At 28.9% G+C, this 24,934-nt stretch overlaps 1 protein-coding gene across 1 annotated transcript in view; it reads right to left on the bottom strand.

The window, feature by feature from the left end:
* The window catches only part of LOC106637206 (Talin_middle and talin-RS domain-containing protein rhea), a 912,483-nt gene that overhangs the window by 740,028 nt on the left and 147,521 nt on the right, over nt 1–24,934 (bottom strand). The window contains exon 3 of the mRNA XM_089595075.1: nt 19,130–19,400. Coding sequence (XP_089451201.1) covers nt 19,130–19,400 — 271 coding nt within the window. The remainder of the gene's footprint in view (nt 1–19,129; nt 19,401–24,934) is intronic.

The raw sequence follows: 24,934 nt of genomic DNA, 5'->3' as shown, positions 1-24,934 counted from the left end.
TTTTCCGTAAATGGTTACTCCATTATAAAAACTATAATATTTTTAAATGCTCTCATACTTTATTCGTTTTGCAAAATAATCCAGTTTGTTTAGCTACATCTGAGCTGCTAGCTAATTCGGGCAGTTTCATACTGTTTTAAAAACTATTTTTATCGAATATAAGTTTTTGTTTATTTATAAGATGAATGTACAACTGTTAGACTTTCAGCATAAATTAAAAATTATTGTAGTCCACAAGCTACTTTTATTCAATCCACGTATCTAGCAACAATATGACACCTTTTTATTCTCTCATTTAATCATCTCATTTAACTCATTTTATTAAATGTTTTAGTTGTTTTGTCTTTTTATTTTTTCGTTTCAATGTATGCTTTGTCACTACTAGTTGACATGTAAATATCTTTCTATATAATATAATTATTTCTATAGGGAAGTCCACATACCACTTAACACCCCCCCCCCCTATATCCTCCCCTTAGACCATCCACAACCTCCACACAAATAAGCTAAAACTCAACCGTTTTCACCGTTAAGTTGACATTTCTCACTTTCTCCTGAAACCCCCCACAGTCCCTCCACAGCCCTCCTACACCATTTTTTTCATTCCCCCACAGACCCTCTATAGACCTATACCATTTTTCTGGTCCCACCACAGCTTTTTCACACCATTTTTCTTGACCCCTTACAACCTCTTCTATTTAGTACAAATCACCCCTGTTTATAATAAGTTTAATTTTATACTTAGTTTAAAAATAATTATGTTAATCTATTTTTCAACACAGTCATAGAGGCACACAGCCAAAGAGGCAAATAGACAAACTTTATGCATATTTATGAAATAAAGAATTCATGTCTAATTATGAAATAACATTAATAAATAATAAATTTATAATCGTGTAATATAATGTTCATCAAATTGTTTTAATTCACTCATAACTATAAGATTCTCAGTGCATTTAACTTCTTTGTGTTACCATTACTTAAAAACAATGTAGTATTCATTGTTGATTTTATGGTACAACTACGTATACAAACTAAAACGTTCCATAATTATTAAACAATAATAACCGTGGAAGTATCACCTAATTAAAAAAGGTTATGCGAATAACTTATTAAATTCAGCTATATATTAACCACGAAGAGACAGAATTTCCTATACCCAATTTTATATTAGAATGATAATCATAACAATGTATCTCCCTATATAGCATAGTTGTATTGACGAAATAAAGTCTCAGCCCCCCCTTTGCCCCCTGCTCACCCTCAGTTCCCCCTCGATTTACGTCATTATTTGCTTGTTTTTACATCATTTTCAATCAAATTGTATTTGAGTAAGCTCCGCCCCACTACCCCTTAGCTCCCCCTGCTCCCCCTTCACCTCCACCCAAAAAATACTTATTTATAAAATGTTTTACCATCATAAACGTTAAAAAATATACGTTATTTAGTACCCAAGTCATACCTCGTTTTAAGGGTTTTTTAAGTCACTGATCATAGGTCTCCCTCCGTCTATTTGCTTCCCCTTACTCACTATAAGTCTCTGAAGTACCATTATTTGTTTAACTTGATTGAACTTTTACATTTCAAATCTCTTTCTGGTCCATGTTTACTTTACCCACATATAAAATTCTTGATTACTTGAGGAATTTATTATCAAAAAGACAGAATTCAAGAGGAGGTATAATTAAATAGGCAAACACAATTAAGCTTTTGAAACAATAATTTATTCTCTTACCTTAATGTTGTGACATTTCATCTGTCGTTTTAACCCATCTGTTCTTTTAAAACTCTTTCCACATTTTTTTACATAATTGTTTTTTTATGGTTTTTATAAACTAACATATGTCTGTTTAAATGTGACGATCTTCAAAGTTACATATTTTTGAATTACTGAAAAATTTCTTGCTAAACAAAATTTTTAGTTCCTGATTTATTCTCAGATTCAATTTGAATTAAAATTCTTTTTGGATTCTTACATCTTCATGAAGCAACGTATAATTGTCCATAAAAAAATAAAGGTTTTTAATATACAATCCTAAGGAATCAAAACTCTATTCTTGTGATTTGTTGATGAACATAGAATACGCTAATAAAAAGGTAAACTGTTTCCTATAGAAGATAAAAGGTAATGATGATGAAGTGCCAGCATTCAATGTAACTCTAGGAATATAAACTTTGTTTTTTTTCCCGTTATTACTTCTGCTTCTATATTATACTTAAATAATTTTGTTATGTTTAATCTTGTGCCTCTACAGAGACCGTCTCTCATACTTGAAGTTCTTATGAACACTACTACAGCATTTATTTTTAATTTTAATTCGTGTGATGGAAGACCTTCTCTAATATTATTTAAAAATCCTATTGGAAAATCAATATTAATGTTACATGTTTTATCAATTCCTTTGTGAATCACGTATTCTGCTGTTGTGAACTAATTATCAACCTGCATTGAAAAATTCACGAGTGATGTCGTTAATTTGTCTACTCTATCTGTTAGTAGAGTAAATCAATATGATCAAAGTTAAATCTTATAACTTCAATTTGAAACGTTAATAATAATAAAATTAACTAAATATTCTAAGAACAGCTATAATAATTTTTTTATAACATATATACTCAGCTATTATTTTAAATTTGATTTTAAAAAATATAGATTTTTTCATTCTAAAAAATTCGAAATTTAACTTTTTTAACAAAAACGTATCGTCATGATTGAGAGAATACATGTCATTTATACCTGTTAAATGATATGATATTTATTAATTTAATCACTTTTCATTTATTGCCATAAACATTGCTGACTTATCTTATCAAAACTTTGACCTTGAGATTTATTCATTGTCAAAGTAAATGCCATAACGATTGAAAATTGGTTACGATACAAAATAAAAGGTTATAATTAGGTATTTTCTGTGACTAAAGTTATTCTTGGAATGAAGACTCTATTTCCAATTTTTTCTCAAGTTATTATATCTCTTTTTATATTATACTGTAGTAATTTCGTGATTCGTAAGCGTGCTCCATTACACAGTCCATCTGATATACTTCAATTTTTGAGTAACATCACGATTGTACTAATTTTTAGATTTAGTTTATGAGGTGGTTTTCTTTCACGATTATTGTTTAATATTTCCTACTGAAAATTGAATTAAATATTATTGTTCGATTTACCAACTCCCTTAGAAGTTGCGTTATCTATACAATAGTAAGTTCTTATTTCTCTAATTTTTATTTTAGAAATTTCATTATTAAAACAACAGGTGTACTCATGATGTAATGTTAGTATAACACTATTCATCGAACAGTTATAGATGTTAGAAAATATTTGAGAACATACATTATTTGATATTCAGTTCTAAGGAATGATAAAGGTTTTTGTTTTCCCTTGCCTAATTTTCAATAATAATTTTAAAAAACCGTTATCATCAGAGCGAATAATCATTTTTCGTTTTTTAAATTCAGAATGAGTTCCATAAAAATAAAGATTGAACAGTTTGTTGAATTACAAATTTTGTATGACCGATTTTTTATCACTAGCAGAATCTGATGGAAATCACTTGCTAAAATAATAAATTTATTTCTCAAATATTTTTCAGTATTACATTAATCTCTTAACGTTTTGTCAACAATTTTCAATGCTTTCTTGGAATCATTGAAGTCTTATCCTAAATAATGAAATCAACTTCTCTTTATTTTTTTTTTTTATCTGACTTGAATTCTAAAAAGGCACTCTCCATATTATTAAGATTGAAAGGAAGTATAAAAGTTATATGACTTGTCATTCTCTTTGGAAGACAAATTAAGTCTGCCAGCTCATGCCACTGACATAATTTTTTTATTTCAAGAAATAATAAAATAAATTAACATTTTGTATAAATAAGTTTTTTTTGACCTTCTTGGACTATCTGTAAAGAACATATAATTTTTTTGTTCGCAAATAGTATAAAATATTTTTTTCTGGACATTATTTAAACTTTTATACATCAAGTTAAGCATTTCTTTACTGAAACGTACTTCTTTTACTATATATTCTTTTTTATTTTCTATTTTTTTTGGTGTTGGTGAATAAAAGCATTCACATGGTTCATTTTCTGATTTAAAAATGTGTTTATAATGTAAAATAGCTAAATTATCTTTATTGTCAGGCAAATCCTCCATGAAAGTCCTTTGTACTTATTCCATATTTGGTGACCTTGAACATTTTGATAAAATGAACTTTAATTCTTTCCAGTTGGAATGACATGTAGCTGTTACTAATAAATCTAGTCTATCATATTTTCTTACTATAGACATTGCATCTAAATAATGTTTTTGTATATATTTTGGACTTTTAACGTATCTAGATCAAAGTATGAAAAGCTTTCCAATTTTTTCCTTCGTTTTGAAATTTTTAGAACTGTTGGATGCACTATTAACAATTGCATCTAATAAACCTTAATAATATTTAATTCTTAAGTTTTTTTTTCACATTTCAAATAATTTAAACGGTTATATTCAATCACAATGGAAGAATAAATAAAAAATTGATGTTTCAGCTAATCCCGTGTAATAATTGATTACAATGTATTTCGTTCGGTCTGTAAGACAGTCTGTAGAAATAATATTGTAACATAGTTAGCTTTTTACTACAATTTAAAAAGTTTTAAAAATAACCAGTACTTCATCCTTAATCTTCTAAGGGAAAGACAATAGAAAAACCATGGGATCGATAAAATGAGACAGTTTATTTAAAAATGTTTATCAAAGATAGTTATCGGGTAATTCTTTTGGGTATAAACAAAGATTGAAGTATTCTGGAAGTCTAGAAATTGAAACCATAATAGCACTGCATTCTGTAGTCAACGGTTCATTGTATGTATGTTTTTGCTTGCCCGATTTTCTTAAAAAAATCATTACATAATTCGGTAGTTTTTCTACATTTGTGATTTAATGTAAATGTTTGTACTTGTTTGCTAACATATCTTCCTTCATTATTTTTGTCGAAATTTTGATATGTTTTTTAGGAATCTCACTATTATTCATAGAATTCAACCTTAGATCAACAGCAATTTCATTATTATCATATGTATATAGTTGACTATTTTTTCGTTTTTCATCAAGATCAGAATTTAATGTGTTTTTCGCAACATGACACATTTGTCCTTGAATTTTAATTTTATAAATACCTTTTCCTTTTTGTTATATTCCTCTACTTAACAAAGATGCAAAACTAAGCAATTATTGTAGTATCTGATAAGTATTCTGAAAATTTCATTACGAAGTAACAGCTCTTTTAATTCTAAACTATATTTACTCAACGGACTAAGATGAACTTCTTCCTCGTGACAACACGTTTACTTTTTCTTTCTTCTGACCAAACTACTGCTGTGCAATACACACACTTACAACTTATTTCACTATGAAACGTAGGATTTACAAATAAATAATTTTTTTTTTAGAGTACTATTTAAAATTTAACTTAAATTTCCATTATTAAATGCATTATTCATTTTTTCACATTGAGATTTTTTTCTTTTTTTAGATTTAATATGTACAAGATTTTGTAGTTCTCTTTCAATACCACTATTTTGATAACACAATAACTTAAATATACCCCAATCCACTGTTCCTCAGAATTAAATATTCAATTTAAAATCATTTAAACAATTAACAAAATATAACACGTTCACAGAATTTTGAACAACAACTATTATGTGTGGATTTATTATACCCACAAAACTTTGTCTTTCAATTGAGGTACCATAAGTTTCTGAGTTAATCTTTATTCCATAATAATTTCCAAAATTCGCAAATTTTTGAAATATTCATTCGCAACCATGAAACTGACAAAATAGTCATCAATCATTTATGTTGTTTTAGATAAAAATAGTCTTTATTATATAAAAAAGAGAAAAAATTTTAAATAATCTATTCCCATCTCTTTGATATGAACTATTGTCTAATGAGTTTTTGAATTGCTTACGTTTAATATGATATACTATTAAGGTATCACAAAATTTTTTGTTTGTTTTATGTTTAACGTATTCCTCATTGAATTGTCAATGTCTGTTCGAATATTATTTTTATTTTTTGAGGATTTGAATTTTTTCATTTTTAGAATGATTTTTTTCTAAGTAATAATCATTTATTGTATTACATGGTTCATCAGACGTGTTTTTGATTAAATTCGTATCTTGGACATATAGTATTGTTAAGCAATTGCATTAAATTCCTTTTTTTTAATACTTTCATCACTATAACTATATAATTTTCGTAAGCTATCATCACTCAAATTTTTTGTTAGATTTTCAAAACCTAATTTACAATAAAGACCAAAATCAATGTTTCTATAAAAAAATTAATTTAGTTTAAGATTACTATTTAAATTGTGAAATGGTTGAACATCGTTGTACAAGGAATTAGCTATAATATGAACATGAAACAAATCTGAGAAGCTTTTGATTTTAGTACTTGTTTCATAAGTCCCATTATTTAACATCATGTTAATATGATTAATTTCAGGATATTTATAAAAGGGTACATTAAAGAAAAATGATACCATGAGAAGATTTTATAATATTTAAATAAGAATTAAATATGTCACTAAAAATTTAGTATGTACATAAAAATTTTAAATATTCATTTTTGTACGATTTACGAAAGTAAACTTTTTTCTTTTTACGCTGAGGGTTGGCATGAAAAACGGGCAAGAGGGTAAAGCCGTACTAGTATATATATCATCATCCCCGACAGTATAGTTTTTTGTTCACATCCATTGTGTAAGACGTAAAGTAACAAATATGTGGCCACGGAATTTTTTACGTCCGCTGAGTAAGGTGCATCCAAGAGGTCTGTGCTTAACTCAAACGTACAACGAATATCTATTTATGTGTATGGTTTCCACAACAAGTATTTGTATATAAATATGTATATACTAATGGGGCTGATGCCACCTGGATGCTCCACGTGCCAACCCCCCACTAACAGATTGAGTAGACAAAACAACAACATTACTCGTGTAATTATCAATGCAGGCTGAGAATGAGTTCACAACAGCAGAATACGTGACTCACAAAGGAGTTGATAAAACAGATGATGACATAATTATTAATTTTCTAATAGAATCTTTAAATAATATTAGAGAAGGTCTTCCACCACACGAATTAAAATTTTTAAAAAATGCTATAGTAATGTTTATTAGAAATTTAAGTATATCAGACGGTCTTTGTAATGGCACAAGATCAAATATAAGAATATTATTGAAGTATAATATAAAAGCAAAAATAATAACGAAAGAAAAAAAAAAGGAAGCAAAGCCTAGAATAACATTAAATACTGGCATCTGATCATCATAACTTTTTGTCTTACATAGAAAACAGTTTCCTTTTGAATTAGCATTTTCTTTGTCTATCAACAAATCACAAAAACAGAGTTTTGATTCCTTAGGATTGTATATTAAAAAATTCTTATTCTCTTATGAACAATTATACGTTGCTTTATCGAGATGCAAGAATCCAGAAAGAATTCTTATTCAAATTAAATCTGAGAATAAATCAGAAATTAAAAAAAATTGTTTGGCAAGAAATTTTTCAGTTATTCAAAAATATGTAACTTTAAAGATCGTCACACTTAAACAGACGTATGTAAATTTATTAAAACCATGAAAAAAAATGTGAATAATGCGGAAAGAGTTTTAAAAGAACAGATGGGTTAAAACGACTCATAAAATGTCGCAACAATTAATGAACAGATCAAATTATTGTTTCAAAAAGTTAATTGTGCTTGTCCATTTAATTATCCCTACTCCTGAATTCCGTTTTTTTGTAAATAAAGTCCTCAGTTTATTAAAAATTTTATATTTAGGTAAAGTACACATGGACCAAAAAGAGATTCCAAATGTAACAAACGAAAACTTATGAAAGAGTAAAACGCAACAAAAATTGGTTGTTGTTTTTACACAGTTTAAAAAACTTTTCATACAATTTTTGTAATTTTAGAAACAAAGTGAATAAATTTTATAAATAATCATTCATTCACTTTAAAAGAAACTCATTTACGATAAGTAAATAAATCTTTATGAAATTATAGGACAGCTGGTCTGCTAAAATATATTAATTTAGAAGTTTTCGAAAGAAACGTTGAACTAAAAAAGTTAGTTCATTAAGGAAACTATTTATTTATCACTGTAATTTATAATTAGGCCAAATGATATAATAAACAGTTAATGGAAACCAACACTTAAAATAAGTAATAAGCCACACCATAACAATACAAGATGTAATTGAATTTTTCATATCGGAATCGGTCATGGCAGAGTATGTACGATACTTTTTGGCTTGTGTGCAGAAGATCAGGCGTTGAAATCTCGATGAAAGGGTTTTTTCCTGTTTGTTTTGAAAGAATTTGTTAAAAAATAAAAATAATAAGAAGTAACACAAAAAATAGTGAAGATCGAGAATATCATGTGTGGTGTCGTGTGGAGGAGAAAGGAGTGGCGTGGAACAGTGGAGCGGGGTGCGGTGTGGGAAGGTGTAGATAGGATTACACTGCTCCTGTAGCACTGCAGTATGATGGGACGAAACGGCGTACAAGAGACTGGTGTGATGAGGTAATGGAAAAAATTGAAGGAAAAAGTCACTTCCGTTACGCATTTTCTCAAGGTCACTAATTTAAAATCGTTCATTTACTCTGTAGTGCTAAACGCACCTGTAGAAGTAGAACTTTAAAAAAAGTAGAAGAGATGATCTTTATTTCTAATAAGTTAAATGTAAAATATACATTTTATTTTCAAATTTTTCGTTGTATTACTTATTTTTGTTACTTCTGTATTGAGTTTTGATATTTCTGTTACTTTGATTTCATTACTTCAGATAATCCATCTACCTTGTTTAGACTACTAAGTAACACTCGTACTTCAATTTCGAGTTTCCAATTTTCCAATTCAATTTATGAGACAAAAGAGGTTAAACATTATGTTCAAAATCCTTAGATGGATGTTAATCTGAATACAAACATTATTTTTTAGAATATTTTGACAAGTTGCTTTATTGTGACTAAAAAAAATGATAGTTTTACCTTATAATTCGAAAAATTGTATTTTTGTTATGTCAACATTGATCTTTTCGAATTGACAGCTGACTTTTTTTAATTTATATTAATTTTTGAAATTTATATTGCTTATTCCTTTTTTTTCATGATCCATAATTTTACATTCTTGTTTAAAATTTTAAATAATAATTTTAATAATCTTTAAAATAAAGCATAACTCAAAAGATTTGTTTAAATTTTTAGATTTTAATGGTGATGACAACTGTAAAAATTTAGTTTTTCGTATTATTATTTAACTTCTATTGCTTTTTTCGAAAGAATCTTTCTAAAACTACTTTTTAAATCAACTTGCTTGCTTTCAAATGGTTTATTATTCTTGTATGGATTTTTTCAGATCCAACCAATCATCTTTATAGCTTTTTATGAGCCTATTAAAGCTTCTTACCAAGTGAATGCATTAATCCCTTACAGTTTTTAATTGTAAAGTTATGAAATGAAGTTTTAAGGTTGTTATTTTAAAGTTTTCTCACTTCAATGAACATTTAAATAATCGATAACTAACCGTTTCCTTGAATAGTTAAAGTGGAAATATATTAGCCCCTGCCATAGACATAACTCTTTTGGAATAAAATTGTAAGTAACAGTTTGTTAGGATATATCAGTGCCCTCCGGTGAATTTGGAATTTCAAAGTGATCAGTAATCCGTTGGGGGCGAAATGTGAGAAAATAAATAAATACAAGTAAAGTCTATTTAAATTTTCTTGCGTTGATTTATTAATACACAACGTTTCGCTGACAATATGCGTGGTCAGTCGATAGCACGACAGGTGACGAGTAAGTCAACCAAACTTACGAATTCTCGCGTACCTGCGCCTGATGAGACTGACGCATATTGTCAGCAAAACGTTGTGTATTAATAAATCAACGCAAGAAAATTAAAATACACTTTACTTGTATTTATTTATTTTCTCACAGTTCGCCCCCAATGGATCACTGATCACTTTGAATTTCCAAATTGTAAGTAACAGTTATATACAAAAAGTCTCACCTTTATCACATAACCTATCGATTAAAATTACTTTTTATCAACTATTATATGCTCATCATTCTAAAAGAATAAAATTTTTTAATAATTCTTTTATTATGAGAAATATTATTTGTGTTCTTATGTAAAGATGAGGTAGTTTTTATATGTTTTCTAAATTTTAGTACTTCACATATTTTGTATGCGTATAATCGATGCAAAAAAATTGTAGTCATCAAATAGTTTTATAACAGTAACTGCACCTTAAATATTTCATTACTTTGAGACTTATGCCCTAATAAATTCATGCTCCAAGCAGATACTTGGAAATTTTTATGAAAACTTTCTTTTATTGTTTTGAAATCTCTTGAATCAAACACTCTTACTTGGGTTATGTAATATTTATTTTTAAAAAAGCGTTCGTTTCAGCTTTTGAAAAACAGATTCGTTTGAGAAAATTGTTAAGAACCTTTAACTTTATTTCGTTCAAATAAAACTATTGAAGAAGTTTTTGAGTTATTTTTAGGTTTTTTTGATTTTGTTACTCAAAAAATAATTTATTACTGTTTTCAAGATAAACTGCTCAAATTATATTCTATGACGTCTACTACCCATTAACAATTCTGATCATCTCTACGTAGCTTACGCAGCAGTTAAATATTCACCAATGATGCATGTCGTTTTCTACTCTGAGCATTTTATATCACAGTTAAATCATAGAATTATTTACTGAAACTTTTTTAATAACAATTTTCCATTTTATTTATATAATTTTCAGAAGTATTGTTAATTCTACTCTCAATAATAATAAATTTTTTCTAAACATTGTTGTCCTTGTAAAAGATTTACTTATTTTGAACTGAAAATATTCTATAATCAAGGGTCAATAATACTTTGTGTTCTATTGAATAAATACTAACAGGTTTTTATAAACAACGATATTCTTTTCAAATGCTTGATGGTTAATAAAAAAAGTCTTTGTGCTAAATAAGGAGCTTATTTTCATCATTCTCAATTTAATCAGTTGACTTACTATTATAATAGTAGCTTAAATATTGAACGTGTATGACATGTATATTGGGCGTTCTTACCAAGTAACTTTAAGTGGGAAGCATTAAATGAACACCATTCTTTAATACATGAAAAGTAAAAGTATGACTTTATCTTACAGTAATTAGGTTAATATATGTTACATTGAGTAACAAGATACTTTTATATTCAGAAAAAATTAAAAATAGTGTCGATGGAAAATACAAAAATTAAAAAACACGCTGATTTTGTGATTTGTTAACCTATCAACGTTAGTTTTATTACACAAAATTTTGAACTCTCTTAATACAATTATTAGAAACAGTTTCTTAACTCCTATATTCAGAATAACTTTTTAAAAAATATTTTTTTTACTCAAAGAGATTCACTGAAACTTTTTTGTCAATGGTTTTTATTTGTATTTAAGCACAGACTATACTTTTTATAAAGACTGTTAACCATATTCTTAATGAATGATTTAATGAATCAAATTTCATAATTTCTAGATACTTGGGCAGGTATTTTTGCGTTAAAATATTTTGAATGTAATAATTTGCTGTTTGTGTGTAACATCGTTAAAAGTGGTGCATGCGACAAACTTCTTATATTGAGAAGTATTGGGATCCCAAAACATCACGAGACTTTCGCTGTCAGGGGAACTGAACACAGGTCTTATGGGGAAAAGTCTGCTTTTTTTACACATACAATTGTAATACTATTAAAGTTGACAAAGACTGGTAATTGCAATAACATTATTCCCTGAAGAGCATGTTATTTTCTAGCTTTCATTATATTTTAATTGTTGTAGGCAAAAAAAAACAGATTTTTCCCCATAATGTCTGTGATGATTTCAGCTAAATACATTGCGAAAGACACGTGTCATTTTTAGATTCTTATAGTATATGTTGAAAGTACCTTCATGAATAAACAAAGACATGGCTTGTAGGTAAATTACTTTATAAGAACTTTTTATCTAAAAAGAATGTCGCACGTCTCTTTCGATCTCACAGTCCTGGCCCTCTCGCTTTTATATCTTCAACTGATCTTCCTCACTCACTTACTTTGCTCTTGGTTTGCGCTCCTTTTCCTATAGCTTAAGCAAGTCACTTGGTAGTTGTATGGGGTATGTACCCTATATCAAAATTGTTTAATTAACTGTTTTTAAACACCATTTTTTAGTGAAATTTGTTGTATTGTAAAGAAAATTGGGTTTGTAAGGAGTAACCATCTGGCTATGTATTATTTGGACTACCAATATGATTCCACCAACTCATATCTTTGTTGCGATACAATTCTTTGTTTTGCAAATAAGGTGGTGACATTACTCATGCAGACATATTTTTTTTTAATTCTAAAAATTTGTATCTATTGACACAAATTATTTTAATCAGGGTATAAACTTGCCCGTCTGGCCTTGTAATCTGTTTGCAAGGGTTCCTATGATAAATTTTTTATGCAGTGGACTTACTGTAAAAGCTACCATCCTGGTTATTCATTCAAACAATGGAAGTTTTACTGGGTAACCATCGACTACTAGTATGTTGCTCACAAGATGGCTCAATGTAACTAAAGGGTCTGGTAACGCGCGTGTATAAGTTTGATTTATCGCATGTTCTGGTGGTGTTAAAACGTGATTCTGCGTGTTCTCATACCTATCGCTTATTTGGTGTGAATAATGTGTATCTATGAATTTACGTACATCAGTTTTGTTACGTACATTAAAATTTTTAGTAAAGTTATTATCTCTATTTGTTGCGCTATTGTTTTCAATGAACGGGATGCGTATAGAAGTGTTCATTTAGTCTGTATTCCTTGACGGGTGATGATCTTTGTCAAGTCATTCATTGTGGAGTCAATGGAATCAATGCATGATTTATTCTGGGTATTGCTTTATGTTCAGCCGTATACTTTGCTGAAAGAATTTCTTGTTGTACTGCGTTCATGACTTCCTAGATTTGGTTTCTGTCTTACTGTGTTTGGTGTGAGTTTTTTCATCATTCTTATCATAAACACCCTCTTTTTTCTAGCCTACTGCCACTCTGCGTACGATTCTAGATTATGCTCTAGGGTGATTTGTATTATCTCGTCATCTGTGTTGTACAGTCTTATTTTGTGTAAATCTGTCGTCTTGTTGTACCCCTTCCCTGATATGTCGTTCGCTTCTGCGATGCTTATTATGTTGGCCTCTGGTTTTTTTGTATATAAATAATCTTGTATGTTTGTATATTTTTGTGATCAGATCTGTAAGACGCTTTTGTTATTGTGTATAATGGGTTTGCTTAATGGGTATGCTCACTCTATATTAGCTTTGTTTCAGGTGGTGGTCAATAAGCTACTTTTTTGGTCTTTCTTCCAAATCACAGCTTTTTTCATTTATTTATATTTTTTCTGTATGGAGTGTTTTTTGCTTGCATATTATGCACATATTTATGTATGCAATTCTGTGTGACTACGAGTTTACTTCAAGTTTTCGATTGAGTAAGAATAAATTTATCTATGGAAGTTATTTCTCCTGGTGCATTTCCCCTCAAGGCTTGTAAGAATAGTTATAACAAGCAAACAAACATTTACTTAACAAATTTCCTTAACGATGGTTAGTATGATGATAGTACTGTGTATAATCTAGAGTTACTCTTTTGATGCTTCCGTAATTTGACTGAGTTCTGTTTTCTCTTGTTGTTGTCTTCTTTTGTGTAGCGTGTCCAGGGTCCCGCCTGTAGCTATTGTCTGGATTTGGCGTACCATGCTCACTTTTTGTTCATACTTTCCTAAGTTTAGTGAATGGCAGCTGTCTCTAGCATTCTGGTATACTTATTCGCTGGTTTAATGTAAAATTATTCTCTCTTATCGTTAGTTACTAGTCTCCTGGCAGTAATAAATTTTTTTTCCAGATAATTTTTTCCTTTCTGGTACGTTTTCTCTAGTTTCCTTAAGTTATGACTATTGACATACTGAATTTGGCATCTGGTACTTTTCACACATTTTTTGCACTTTTTAATGATTAATACTTTTTTTCTTTCCTATTCAAATTTTTTTTGGATGTTTTCTGAAATAAGATTTTTCTTACGAGCAGTTTCTCTTTTAATAAATCATGTTGGTTTTTTAAAAAAATAAGAAACAGGACAACGAGCATGTTTGTATTCATAGTTTTTAGCATAGCTTCGAAAAATATCAGATGGAAATTAAATTCGATTTCACTTTATTGATGAGGATTTGTATTTATATACTATCTGATATTTCATAAATGATGTTTCATAAAACAATAAATTAAAGTTTCGTTTGAATAGCTGTCACACAATGACCAATCAAGTTTTGTAAATTAGATTGAGAGTATCTCGATCGATATTTAACCTACTTTACTTCATTTAACTTATTCTCGGTGTATTAGCTTACATTATCTTACATAATCCTTTTTTACAAACCCAAATATATATTGCACTATGATAGGTGGGGCAAAGCGGGAGCATTAAAAATGTAATGGAGTCTGATGGTGGAAGAGGGGCAGCTACGTTTGTAGAATATTTTTTATTGGGTTCATTCAAGAAAAAATATTACTATTTTTTGCCGATAGGCTTTCGTATTTGAATGGACACATTGGGTTTACTTTAGGGTGCTTTTTAGTCTTGACTTGGCCTTCAAGAAGATACTTATCTATATATACATACGCGCGCGCGAATATCAGTCGTACTTTTTTAGCAAGAGACATCGAATGGGTGTATTTGTTATTGCTGCTAAGTTTGTTGATATAAAGAAAGAGACAACTTACCAGAAACTACTTATCTATAAAAACGTCGTGATGAATTAAAACCGAGTTTAAAATATGAATTGCTCAGAAATAAGAAAACAAAAAACTCATACGGAATTTAGCAGTAACAACAGTGGTTACATGTATGATGTATGTAGTATTAAGTTACAACATTAAATGTTAGAATTTAAAGATTCTTTTTCGATTTTAAACGAGGCATACCAAAAAATCAGTATCGTTATAGGACATAATAGAAATCAAAGTAGTAGATGAGACAACAGAATTTGAATATTATACATTTGACAACCTCATAAAGATGAATCTTACAACGGAAGTGATTAAATGAAAGATTTTTCAAATAGTTGTGTATAAGTTAATGACAAAAATGTAGATGAAGTCCAAGAAGTGGTGGGATTAAATTACTATACAAATTAAATGATACGATTGATTCGGGAACATAATACCATTTATATGTTGCATTAGTAGAAGATTATAAATAAAATTTATTAATTTCTGTGTCACGTGTTACTTCACACGATTTATATGGTACAAAGTTAAGTAATCAAATTTATTAACTGTAATCAGAGTTATAGTTATGGATTCGTTGTAAATTGGTATCGGTCGATTACAGTTGTAAAATTTATTTGATGGTATAAATATGCATTACATGACAGATAAGACTTTTTCTACCACATAAAGAGTTATTATTGTTATATTGTAGGAAGCTAGTGAAAAATAATAAAACTGGCTGGTGAAGAAGAAAAGGGGGTAACAAAAAAAACATGGAAGGGAAAAACATACTGATATTACTAACACTTAATGTAAAAAGCACAGTAAAACAGTGTCTAGTTAATAAAAGTTGAAAAAGACATTTACAGTTTTCATGATAACTTAATTTTTGTACGATGTAATAAAAGCACGTATGGACTGAATAAAGATTTTCGTTACGTACAAAACTTTTCTTAAACTAGTAAAAATTTAGGTTATCGATGTTAAAAGTCATTTGGAAGTTTCACATTTATGTTGAATGATGATTTACTCGATGCATTTTTACGCCTCATTTTCAGAACATTAAACTGTGGCTTTCACGCTTCTAAAAAAAATATATGGTATTGGCCAAACACGTCAACGCCGCCACACCGTCTCAGTGATTCTCCTGCTTGTAGTGTGCTGTCTTCATATATATCATCATGTACTTCAAAATAATTCGGCTTGTCAATGAATAAATTTGTTATGTAGTTAGATTCTTGCATTTGAGATCAGGCCCTGTACATCAAAGATTTGGAGCATGATAAACGTTTCGTTGTAAGTTGCACATTGATCGTTGATTCCAATTTTTAATCAAGAAGAGATATTGATCTTGACTCTTATGAAAAACAACTTTTTGTTCATAAAGTAAGAAATTTCGGCTTCTTATCAAAATATTTGCATATAGGTAAAGTTGGGTTAAGTATTTATATTATTTTAGTACTTTATGTAACATTTGGTGAACAATTCTAGATAGCTCGAAAATTTCACTTGGCATACTATATTGAGCTCAGAAATTGGATCAAGTATTTGAGGACATGTAAAATAGCCAGCTTAAGGATCTAATGTAGATTCAAAAGCGCAGTGAAGCAGCTGATGTTCAGGATATAATGGTGACCCTTTGCAAATTGATTATTTGTATCATATACAACCACAAAGTAATGTTGACAGTAACATCAAAGAAACGCTCGTTCTATTAGGACTGGTGAAAAGCACACTAGATAATAGTAAGTTATTTTAATGTCTTACTGAATTTTGTATTTCTTACTTCATTCTATTGCTGTTCTTTGAATTATTTTATATTATTTTTGTATAACAAATATTTTATGACAAAGATTTTTTATATAACCGATACGGTGGTACAGGGATATAGTTGCAGTTTCGTTGGTCAACAAAGTTAAGGGGCGTTAGGTGCGGTAAGTGCTTGAATAAGTGAGTGTGAGTGATTATTTGAAAACTCCCCATTTGCTTTGTTGGTTAACTTTTCGAATTCAATTTTCTGTTTCTCAGTCATCATAAACAACGTGAGTGGGAGGTGTGCAAAAGTTATTTTTGGTGCCTTTCACTCAGACAAGACACCTGGTTAGGTCTCGGGCAATACACTAAGCTGTCATGAAAAAGGTTTTTCCTCATCAATAGGACTTGTCTAGATCAAAGTGTAGCAGCTGTTGTTAGTAACCCCCTTTGCCCTTCCTATGTCTCTATCCTCTTTGAAGTGCTAAATTCTCCAAGTAGTATCTATAGGATAAAGCCAGATGTAAAGCACTATACAATGAACAAATTTAATTATATGTACAAATTTTTTTGCATATGTGTGTGTGCATTTTACATGTACTTTTACGTCGGATTGTTTGGCACAGTAGTCTGTACAAAAAAATTCTTTTGCAGACAAACTCCATTACGTGCACTCAATTAGTGTCCAGCGTTTCTATACGTATTTCTCCAACTAGTAATGAAGTGCTATTGAGTACGGTAGTTGCATAATAATAATAATAATAATAATAATAATAATAATAATAATAATAATAATAATAATAATAACAATAATAAGAACAATAATTATATGAATAATAATAATAATAATAATAATAGTATATTTCGTAGAAATATTTATTTTATATACTGTTGCAGCTAACAAAATACTTACTATCTATACATGCACAGTATTTGTTTATTAATATTTATTTTTTATCAGGAACCTTTTATATTACATTATCACATAAGAGCTATTTGTAAGATACAAACAAAGTCAAATTTTACTGCTAAAAAAGGACAGTTAGTTGGGCCCAATAGAATTAATTTGTGAACTACTTTTTGCTTCATTTTTCCTTATTAATAATATTAGCAGCAGCTCAAGGTGAGGTGCTCCTCCAACTACTAAGTCCACTTTATTAATTTAGTGAATCTTAAAGTAACTTTAAGAAAAGAAGAATATAGAAGATACTTTTAGAGTGAATCTAAAAGTATTGTAACAAATCATTATTAAGTAAATCTATTTTACACAACAGCAATCACTCGGTCAGTAAGTCGAAATATTGAAAGATTGTTTTACAGTATGGCCTATCTTCTGATTGGACTGATTTGGCTCTCTATGGAGAGGTTAAAATTCAGGATGCACTATCAGATAAACTGAGAATTGGAAATAATAAACACAATAATTTATTAAGGGTCAGTGAATGAGCACACAATCAGTATGAGTTAATCTAGGAGTGACAATAAACACTCTAAAAATTTCAGATGTTGGTTTGAGCAACGTTTCATTGGTCTTAAGCCAACCTCAGCAGGCTCAGTCTATATCGTTATGACAATCGTTACAGACAGTCTCTTAAGTCTTAAGAAAAGTAATCTGCTCAAAAAACAAAAAAAAATTTTATCACCTTTAGATTTTTATTTGAGAATTGTGCAAGGTTTAGAAATTCGTCAAAAGAAGTACAATTTACATTAGATTCTAGTAAATAGCATTTAGTTAAATTTTCACTGTGTTAAGCCTTCAGAAATTAGAAAAAAAAATAAGTTAAACATATATTACTGACCTAATGTCTATTTCTGTAGAATTCGTGGCTTTAAAAAAAAATAAAAACAAGAAAAAAATGGTGTGTTAATAAATTGGCCGTACTTTTTTTTTTTTTAAACAATACTCTGAATTATAAAAATCTTTATGTTTGAAAGTTCTATTTATAAAGCATTTTAGAAGTGCTGCTTGTAGTGATATTTGTTTCACGTTACTATATAAAAATGCATACTATAGTCAGTTTCAAGTAATCGGATTTCAAAGCTGAAAAAAATACTTTTTCCTGAAATACTATTTTTTAACACAAGCACAGAACAAGCTAATTTTGCTGTGCATAACTCTAATGTTAAAATATAATTACTCTGCTTAATATTGTAAGATTAATTTTGACTAAGTCTGTTTTCTAAAATTAGTTTACTATTTCTAAAATTTATGAAATATGCCTTTGTACCTCATAGCATGTGTTTTAGCATTATAAAATAAAAAGTTTTAATTAAGTTTAAACTGTAAGACTTAATAATCATTTGCTTGTAATGAAATTTTTATTAGTCGAATTTAATACTTTTCTTGAATTAGTTTTTAAGTCTTTACTTTTATTCTTATAAAGAAAGTATTAAACACGTGTGTACATTAAGAAATCCAAGCTAAATCAAGATAAAACTTCTTGAGTTGCCTCTTGGATATTAAGTGTGAGCTTTCAACCAAAGAAAATGTGTGTTTTATATAAATTAACTAACTTATTTGCATAGAAAGACATATAACTTACTCTAAAAATCCAGGCTTGTGCTTTTCTTCGTTATAATCACCAAACTGCACTTGACATTGGATACCAGAAAAAAAACACGCTTGACTTTGAGTTACTGGATGTGTTCCATCTAAAATAGCATCCCGAGCTTGTACATAAAGTAGCGATAGTTGAACTGGATCTCTACTGTCAACATTTTGATCAGAGAAAAAGAATTTTCTTCTTAACAATACGGTCTCCACTTCATCAATACCTTGCTCTCTTAAAGTTTTGCTAGGATCAATCCAATTTACTGAAATTTTTAGACTAGTTAGATTTGGAAAAAAAATTATACGTTTTGTCTTACTTATTATGATTGATATATATTTGTGGAAAAATTTTCAGATTATATCATATCAAATCCAAAAAATTTTCAGATTTATTTAATAAAGTTTTAAATTTTGCTTTAGGATTTAAAACATACATTATTCGAGAGAGCAAGCTGATCTACATCTTGAACGTTCTCTAAGTTAAAGTATATATAATCTAAACTATCAAAATAATACATTAACGCGTTTAATGATTCTTTGTTTAATTATTATGATTATTTTCAAACCAAAACTGTTCATACAAGATTTTATATTTTACATGTAAGTGAGAATTAGTTCAATTTTTTTTCTGAATAAACAAGCTTAGAGTGCGTGTCCTGAAGTTTAAAACAAAATCATGGCATAATAATCATGTTCATTAATAAAAAAATTTCTTTTGTGTAGGCTACAGATAAGGCTCACTTATTTAAGTGCTTCGTAAGTCTGACTTGTTGTCTGTCAATACATTAACAAAAAAGAAAAGCAAAGCAAGCAAAATGTTATCAAACAGACTTGAAGAGACAAGTTTGCATCTAGGAATTATTGTATAGAAAGAGGGGGCCTTTTTTATCTAAAAACCAGTAGACAGTGGGTACTTGGGTACCCAAGTATGAAGTTATACTTATATAAAATCATACGGCAAACAATATAATTTTCAGTATAAAAGTACCTTCGATGAAACAATGTTGTGTACGAAGGTGGTGCAATTATCGTGAAAATGAGTATACCTACGTTGATTGAATATGATTGTAACTAATATTTAACGAGTTAACAGTTATTAACAATGCATTAGTTCACAATATAATAAAAACAATACATAAGTTGGCCAGTACAAGACTGTGCACTTTGATCGAATCTTCTGGTGATTTCAGAACAACTTCCTATTGCCTACGCTGATTACATCTGTAACGTCACGCTCACACCTATCACATACGATTCCACGCTTATTCCTCGTCCATATTTAATACCCAAAATATAATTGTACGTAGAAAATGAAGAAAAATCATCCCGTAGTATAGCTTTTTTTAATAGGGTAGTGTAACGTGCCAGTGAATGTCACTTCAGGACGTTCATCACACAGAAGTTTTTTTGACAGATATTATTTAAACCTCAAACGTATATTAAGATATCATAAAAAACACCCACAAAAATTTCAGCTAATTTGATGGTACCATTATTTTATACATCTTTAGTTTTAAAAAGTCGATATTTAACATATGACCTTATAAAAATTCACGTTAAATAACATTTATATGACTTTTAGGAATCTCCCAATTTTTTGGGTACAAAAGATTACTTTTAGGTAACCCTATCAAATTTTTAAGTAGACCCACAATTTGGTTCTTTAATTAATTGAAAAAGGAAAAATGAAGTCTGCGTAAATGCATGTATGTGAGTACATTCACATGAGAAAAACAATTTTTAGCTTTACTGCACACATTAGCGTTGCACTCTCTTCTCTGAACTTTTCCTCCACAAACTATGTAAAGAACGTCCTTATGTCCAAAAATTACTTTAATTATAAATGAAAAAATTGTAATAGAATAAGTCACAATAAAAATTGTTTATTGTATTTGTACAGTACAAAAAGATTTTTTTTTTTTTTTAATTTTGAAAAACCATGAAAAGTTGTACAAACAATTATTTATTTACTGTAAAAAAAAGCAATTAAATATGAAGCAATAAATATTTATTCATACATTGAAAACAGAGATTAGTAGAGAGATTGCTGACTGCAATGCTACGGCGCGAGCTCACTTTTGGCCACTGTTTCGAGCGCCCCGTCGCGGCCACGCAGTCGAACCAGGCACACACATTTTGTTTTTATTTGAGAAGCGTGGAGGGGATACACCGAGTGTGTGCCTACGGATTCGCGTGGAAATGGGCATGTAGGCACATACTTTGGAGACGCGTGGAAGGGGTATACTGAATATGTGCCTATACGAAGAGAGGAGTGGTGCATGCAAATGCCGACTACAGCTATATAACTATATACCTGCGTATATCATAGCGAAAGAAAGCGACGAGTCTTTCTCACTATATACTAACTTCTTAAATAAAGTCTTAGAAATTAAGGGGAAATAAAGAAGAAAAAAAGATTTCACATCTAATATTCATAAAATAAAAAACCTATTCTTTCATTTAACAATTCTCTATAACATATGAAAGCTTAAGAGAGGCTAGCCATATTATTTTTCGAAAATTAAATCATACAAATAAATGTTTACGCAATTGGAAGCTCAGACTTTCAAGGCATTTATTTTTTAGTTCTTCTTATACTTTGGATTTTTGTTTAGTACTGCGTATCAAAGTACGTTGAAAAAAATATTTAGCTTGAAATATTTTTTGAGGTTGATAGTATGGCTACAAGCACCTTAAATGTAAATTATTATTTTTACTTATAATTGCTATGAACTGTAGGCCAAGCTCCGGAGGGTATCAATGAACATATGTGACTTTTTGAATAGCTGAGATGGGTAGGGCTTATGCCTTCGATGACATATTTTGGCGATTAGGGGTTTAATTCTGATTGTCATTGGATTTTTTTTTTTTTTTTTAATATAATTCAGAATTCTATTTCAATTTCTTATTGCAACTTTCATTTTAATTTATGAATATTGTCAACACTTTTTTTTCGGGCACGTTAAAAAAATTATATTTTTAATACTGTGTCATGTACACAGAATCCTACGCAACAACTGACTATTAAATAATTTATTACGTTAATAGTTATAGCTGGCAAGGCTAATTCATAATTTTAAAGGTTATAATTTGAATGATAGTAACATTGATAACTAACTAAATACTTGGTAGATCATATAAATCTTTATGTGCGTATTTGTATGCTTGCATGTGTGTGCTCTCAGACTTTTTGACAGATGTCAATGATTCAGGACTCAGAAGGATTACTTTTTTATATTGTTACGATGGCTTGGGAAAAACAATCGTCATAGCTTTTTAAGGTTGTCATACCTCTTGACGATTTCTTGATGTTTTTAAGCAGATTGTTGTATTATTCAGGTGAAAAAATATTCTTACACATATTTTAGTTTTACTTAGGGAAAATTCAAACAATTTAATTTTTTTTAATCTCTCTATACGTTATACAGTTTTATTTTGAACAATAAAACCCTTTTTTTTTCTTTCGATTCATGCATTTAAGATTAGTATTTCAATAAGACTGATAGAACAATTCCCTAATTTGTAATTTTAATTAAATTCTTAACAAGATCTTATTTCATACAGTACGAAAAAACCTCATTTTCTATTTTCGCACACTCCATATGAGTTTTTTTTATAGGTTAATTTTACTTTAATGTGATAAATATTATGATTTCATTGACAGGTTTTACACATCTGAGATTGTAATTTATATATGTACATTTTAATACTTACTGTAGCTAAAAAAAATAAATGTAGTTTGGTTTGTTCTTAAATATCTTATACGATTGTTTCAATAAAAAAAACTTTAGATTGCAATAAATGACTAAAACTTTTAATTTGATACTTAACATAATTTAATATTGTTGAATAAATTTCTGACTGCAGAGAAAATACTGAAACATTTAACGATAGCTTTTTAAAGTGTCAGAAAACTGAGTGGATTTTTAAAGATTTTGCACTACAAATTTGTTTATTTAAAGTAAGGCCCGTTTTTTATTCATAATTTAGGATGTGGTTCAATTTTTTTTTTAATTCTTACAATTTCTTGAATCGCTGAATAATATCGGTGGGTCAGAGCAAGAAAGTCTTTTTAGAGTAGAAGACATGAAATAGCTTTTTTAAATCAAGTGGAAAAAAAGGGTTTCTTTGAGTAAATTTTTTTTCCTTTAACTTCAAGTTGGCAATAGAAGTATGTATGTTTATATGCATAAATTAACTAAGCATTACTTAATAACACTGTGGTCACTCTCTATGTAACATAGGTCACTTACTGGCCACGTTGTTGAATAATTAATACAACATTCATTAATACTAGAAAAGCGTATTACAACATGATACGGAGTATGTACGATCTACTATATCATTACAAATTATTGCTTCATTTATGTGATTATACGCCAGAAAGCACTCCGCTTTTACTCTGCATTTCTCAATAGCTTCCGATGACTCGTAAATCTAAAATTTTAATTTTTTTATACAAATTTCTATATTAAAAAAAAGAATCTAAGCTTATTGTTTCACATAGTTTCTTTTATTAGAGGGTACCAAACTACATTTATTTTTTTTAGCGACAGTAAGTATTAAAATGTAAATATATAAATTACAAGCTCAGATGTGTAAAACCTGTCAATGAAATCATGATATTTATCACATTAAAGTAAAATTATCCTATAAAAAAACCCTTACGGAGTGTGCGAAAATAGTAAATGTGGTTTTTTCGTACTGTATGAAATAAGATCTTGTTAAGAATTTAATTAAAATTACAAATTAGGGAATTGTTCTATCAATCTTATTAAAATACTAATCTTGAATGCATGAATCGAAAGAAAAAAAATTGTTTTATTGTTCAAAATAAAACTGTATAACGTATAGAGGGATTAAAAAAAACTAAATTGTTTGAATTTTCCCTAAGTAAAACTAAAATATGTGTAAGAATATTTTTTTCACCTGAATAATACAACAATCTGCTTAAAAACATCAAGAAATCGTCAAGAGGTATGACAACCTTAAAAAACTATGACGATTGTTTTTCCCAAGCCTTCGTAACGATATGAAAAAGTAATCCTTCTGAGTCCTGAATCATTGACATCTGTCAAAAAGTCTGAGATCACACACATGTAAGCATACGAATACGCACATGAAGATTTGTATAATCTACCAAGTATTAAGTGAGTTATCAATCTTACTATCATTCAAATTATAACCTTTAAAATTATGAATTAGCCTTGCTAGCTATAACTATTAACGTAATAAATTATTCAATAGTCAGTTGTTGCGTAGGATTCTGTGTACGTGACACAGTATTAAAAATATAATTTTTTTAACGTGCCCGAAAAAAAAGTGTTGACAATATTTATAAATTAAAATGAAAGTTGCAATAAGAAATTGAAATAGAATACTGAATTATATTGAAAAAAAAAAAAAAATCCAATGACAATCAGAATTGAACCCCTAATCACCAAAATATGTCGTCGAAGGCATAAGCCCTACCCATCTCAGCTATTCAAACTTCGGACCTCATATAACCTAAAGTCACATATGTTCATTGATACCCTCCGGAGCTTGGCCTACAGTTCATAGCAATTATAAGTAAAAATAATAATTTATATTTAAGGTGCTTGTAGCCATACTTTCAACCTCAAAAAATATTTTAAGCTTAATTTTTTTTTCAACGTACTTTGATACGCAGTACTAAACGAAAATCCAAAGTATAAGAAGAACTTAAAAATAAATGCCTTGAAAGTCTGAGCTTCCAATTGCTCAAACATTTATTTGTATGATTTAATTTTCGAAAAATAATATGGCTAGCCTTTCT

The sequence above is a fragment of the Copidosoma floridanum genome, unplaced genomic scaffold, assembly GCF_036245765.1.
Source record: "Copidosoma floridanum isolate Cflo_tuat_1 unplaced genomic scaffold, Cflo_Japanese_pri ptg000024l, whole genome shotgun sequence".
Lineage (NCBI taxonomy): Eukaryota > Metazoa > Arthropoda > Insecta > Hymenoptera > Encyrtidae > Copidosoma > Copidosoma floridanum.
This window is presented reverse-complemented; position numbering and strand designations above follow the sequence as displayed.